Here is a 5,000-nt window from a genome sequence, read left to right as displayed (position 1 = left end):
AGTGTTTACCTTCCTTGTCTTGTTTGTGTTCTCTCGCGTTTTTGGCAGTCAAGTTGCACATCTTCTTGTTAATAATAATAACAATAATAATAATATTGATAATAATCATTTTAAGTTAACGGTATTTTACATAGAGGTCACTGAGCACTTCTTTGGAATAACAAAATGCTTTGGCTGACATGGCCGTCTGCTGTTTACATTGTGCGGTCTCTGTCTCATGCGCAGAAAACAGACACAACCCCTTTGATGATGCCTATTACAGTACAAAAGAACAATTGTCAAGACAAATACTGTTATATGGCTTAAAGAGGCAGAGACTTGAGGAAGTGTATTCCCACCCCCTGCCCATAGGGGTCAGCAGCTTCATGCCTACCTAAATCCCTTTACACAAAATTGACTTAATCGCAAAAAACTGGACTGAACACCACTGGACTCGCTTGGGCAGGGATTCAACTGGATTGAACCGGACTGATCTCGACTGATTGTCCAATGTTGATAGGGGACATGACTGGACTAGAATAAACTGAACTATAATTCATTGAATTTAATTGAATTTGAAGGCTGGACTGGACTAAACCTGACTAGCCTGGACCAGACTAGATAGACTATGCTAGATAGACTATGCTAGACTAGACCGAATTGTCTTGAATTGAATAAACTTCAATTCAATTCAATTTATTTGCTGTGCTCTGAAGCGTACAACTACTGGACTAGCGTATGGTGAACAGTACATGACTAGACAGGACCGGGGCGGACGAAAAATTGAGCTTTCACAGAAAGCAGTGTTCACGACAGACCTCTCAGTCTGCAGATATCACCCTGAAAACTATAATACAACTACAATACCATGATCTCCCTCCTGTCCTCCATTCATATATCATGTCTCTCTTTTTACTACCCTTTCTTGATCAGGTCAGTGTGTGTGTGTGTGTGTGTGTGTGTGTGTGTGTGTGTGTGTGTGTGTGTGTGTGTGTGTGTGTGTGTGTGTGTGTGTGTGTGTGTGTGTTTGTCAGGGTGTGTACAGTCTCTTTAGGAGGTTACGTTAGGAGGGGGTAGCCTCATCAGACCATCCTAATGTTCACGTTTGCCTTTCACAATGAGCCAGTCTTGCCTCCGCTGGGCCGTCATTTAACACAAAATATGGTCTTCTTGGCATTATGTTGTTCAAAAGGCTCCTGCCAATCAGAGTGATGCTCTTATCTTATCTACTCTTTGCTCAATCCGGTTTACGGTAAAGCCAAAATAATTGAGAAAAGCCTTTTTGTTGTTCGCACCGTTGGTTGCTACACTTTTCTCGGGCGCCACTATTTTTTTTTTAAGGGAGGCTTTTCGTAAATCTTTTTCGGGGCGAGGCTATCATCAACCGAGCTGGAGGCCAGACCGATCAGCCGACAGGAACAGGAAGTGAACGTGAGGGACGGCCTGGCGAGGCTACGGGGGGGGGGGATCAGGTCACAACTTGATGTCCTGGGACTCCAGCATCTTGACCAGGGTCTTCTTCACCCTCAGGGCGGTCAGGCGGGAGGCCGGGTTGTGAGCCCAACACTCGGACATCAGCTTGCCCACCTGCCGTAAACACTGGAGCACAGAACGCACACACCGGGTGAGGCTCCACAGTCAGGCCACACTCCACTGGACCCCATACTGTCACCACTGTTGTGTTTGGGTGGTTTTGTTCTAACTAGGGCATGCTCGATTATGGAAAAAATCATTATCACGATTATTTTGGTCAATATTGAAATCACGATTATTCGAAGAATAATATATAACTGAGAACTCTCTGAACTAAGTGAAATGTCCCCTTAAAAAAATACACCAAATGTTAAATTAGAAAATGTTCAAATCGAAAGTAATGTACAAATATGTACCCAGCGATTCTGCAATTTCTATAAAACATTTAATGAATAAAAAAAATATATATATATGTATAAAAGAAATCGTTCAACTCGATTATATTAGTTTTGAGATCGTTGGACCCACAATTATTAATCACAATCAAAATGTGATTAATTGCACAGCCCTAGTTTACCTCGTCGCTGCTCCAGCGGTTGGCGAAGGAGGGTCTCTGTTTCTTGATGCAGACCACCTCCCTCATGTCCTCGTAGGACGGGTCCCCTGGCACCAGGTCGAAGTAGGGCAGCTGGTAGTCCTCCACGATGCCTGGGGGGGACACGCACACGTCCCATGGTTAGATAGGTTTACATTATATCAGATCAGATTGCATTACATCACATCACATCAGATACAATTAGATATGATCACATTATAAAAAATAAAATTGGATTATATTATATTATACCAGGTTATTCAATTAGGCATTATAAGATTAGATGACATTTGATTTGATTATATATGATAATGTTATATTAGACATGATTCAATTAGAACAAATTAGATGAGACTAGATCAGAACAGACATGATTAATGTATACTAGACATCATTACATACAATTAGATTACATTCACCCACCCACCCACCCACCCACACACACACACACAAACACAAACACACACACACACACACACACACACACACACACACACACACTAACACCCCCCCACACACACACACACACACACACACACACACACACACACACACACACACACACACACACACACACACACACACACACACACACACACACACACACACACACACACACCTCCAGACGTGCAGCGGCGGGCCATCTCCCACAGGATGAGGCCCAGGCTGTACATGTCGGCCATCATGAAGGACTGAAAGTAGTTTCGGTTCAGGCTCTCGTCCAGCACCTCGGGGGGCATGTAGCGCTTGGTGCCCACCCGCAGGTTGGGGGGGATGTCCACCTCGTTGGTATCGCTAAGAGACAGCGGGGCGGATAACACCTGGTCATTTGGTTTGCAGCCAACGTGATTTTCGAAGCTGAGGACGATGAAAATATATACCGTCTTAACTGGAGAACGGTGACAGCGATGAACAAACAAGGTTTAGTCTGCATGCCAACTCGATGGAGCGCAGAGAAGCAAGCAATTCAATGAAATAGGATTGGTATTTTGTACTGTCGTAGCCACAGCAGCAGACAAGAAGATGAGGTTTGTACATTTTTAGCCCGATACGATGCAATAAAGGAGGAAGGGGGTTTATGGCATTACCCTGCGACCTTCAATGACGGTTTCAATCCGCACTAATAGCTATCCCCTGTCCCCCCCCTTGTCCATTCAAGTTTATTAACCATGTTGTATTTCGAGCTTTTAATTAAACTTTATTAATTAATTAAGGGCGCCACCAGAGGGCGCCCCCAACACATTTGCCGCCCTAGGGGATCGCCTAGGGGTCACCCTATGCCAATCGCCGGCCCTGACTCTATCCCCTGTGCTCCTCCTGGGACGACACCTCTGTATTAGGCCTCTATTAACCCTCATTGACTGCGGTGGTACTCAGCCTCCCAGCCACAGACACAGCTCCACCTTGTGGTCCCATCTACCTGTTGAACTTGACCGCCAGGCCCAGGTCGGCGATGCAGCAGGAGCCGTTCCTCTTCACCAGGATGTTCTTGCTCTTCAGGTCGCGGTGGGCGATGGCGGGCTTGCCCTGCGTGCCGTAGATCTCCGTGTGCAGGTGGCAGAGGCCCGAGATGGCGGAGTAGGCCAGCTTGAGCAGCGCGCGCACGTCCAGCGTGTTGGAGCGGAGGTAGTCGTACAGCGAGCCGTTCTCGTGGTAGTCAGTGATCAGGTAGAGCTGCGTCCATGAGCCAGTGCCCTTGATGTCCGCCGCTATGAATCCTGGGGGATGGAGTTTAAAAAAGGTGGATTAGGAGAACGTACCGAATGTAAAGAATTTTTTTTTTTATCATTATTTGAATATAAATATATATATAATCTGAAATTATTACATATTAAATTGTCTATAAATGTTCTGTGAAAGATCATTCAAGTGTGGCACCTGGTAGACAAAATGAAATGTGAAGTTAATTAACATTGCCATAGTTATCATCATGATGATTTTTATGATGATGCCTCATGAGGAAGGTCTGGTCAGGACCAGTATAAACTGGTATAAACCAGTACCTACCCAGTATGTCGTCGTGCCTCATGAGGAAGGTCTGGTAAGGAACAGTATATACCAGTTTAAACCAGTATAAACCACTACGTACCCAGTATGTTGTCGTGCATCATGAGGAAGGTCTGGTAAGGACCAGTATAAACCAGTTTAAACCAGTATAAACCACTACGTACCCAGTATGTTGTCGTGCCTAATAAGGAAGGTCTGGTTAGGACCAGTATAAACCAGTTTAAACCAGTATTAACCAGTACGTACCCAGTATGTTGTCGTGCCTCATGAGGAAGGTCTGGTCAGGACCAGTATAAACCAGTATAAACCACTACGTACCCAGTATGTTGTCGTGCCTCATGAGGAAGGTCTGGTTAGGACCAGTATAAACCAGTTTAAACCAGTATAAACCACTACGTACCCAGTATGTTGTCGTGCCTCATAAAGGAGGTCTGGTAAGGACCAGTATAAACCAGTTTAAAGCAGTATAAACCACTACGTACCCAGTATGTTGTCGTGCCTCATGAGGAAGGTCTGGTTAGGACCAGTATAAACCAGTTTAAACCAGTATAAACCACTACGTACCCAGTATGTTGTCGTGCCTCATAAAGGAGGTCTGGTAAGGACCAGTATAAACCAGTTTAAAGCAGTATAAACCAGTACGTACCCAGTATGTTGTCGTGCCTCATGAGGAAGGTCTGGTAGATCTCCGTCTCCCTGAACCAGCTCTCCTCCTCGGTGGTGAAGAACACCTTGACGGCCACCCTCTCGCCGCGCCACCGGCCCATCCACACCTCCCCGTAGCGCCCCTTCCCCACCTGCTTCATCATCTGGATCTGCTTGGCGATGGTGCGCTGCACCTGTGTGACAGACAGCAGCGCCCATATGTTAACGTTGTGGCTGTGCAGTTCACGTGGAAATGGAAATGAAATATACGGTTCACTAAAAATAGAATTGTTGGAAATAG

General features: G+C 45.5%; 1 protein-coding gene across 1 annotated transcript in view; it reads right to left on the bottom strand.

Moving 5' to 3' along the window:
• The window catches only part of bmpr1bb (bone morphogenetic protein receptor, type IBb), a 10,523-nt gene that overhangs the window by 253 nt on the left and 5,270 nt on the right, over positions 1-5,000 (bottom strand). Inside the window, 5 exon segments of the mRNA XM_030352955.1 lie at positions 1-1,578; positions 2,030-2,160; positions 2,667-2,842; positions 3,468-3,765; positions 4,701-4,893. The exon segment at positions 1-1,578 is cut by the window's left edge and continues 253 nt beyond it. Of these exon segments, the coding sequence (XP_030208815.1) occupies positions 1,453-1,578; positions 2,030-2,160; positions 2,667-2,842; positions 3,468-3,765; positions 4,701-4,893 (924 nt within the window). The 3' untranslated portion in view covers positions 1-1,452.

The sequence above is a fragment of the Gadus morhua genome, chromosome 4 (genome assembly GCF_902167405.1).
Source record: "Gadus morhua chromosome 4, gadMor3.0, whole genome shotgun sequence".
In the NCBI taxonomy this organism is placed as follows: Eukaryota; Metazoa; Chordata; class Actinopteri; order Gadiformes; family Gadidae; genus Gadus; species Gadus morhua.
Note: the sequence above shows the minus strand (reverse complement) of the source record. Positions and strands in the feature narration are given on the sequence as shown.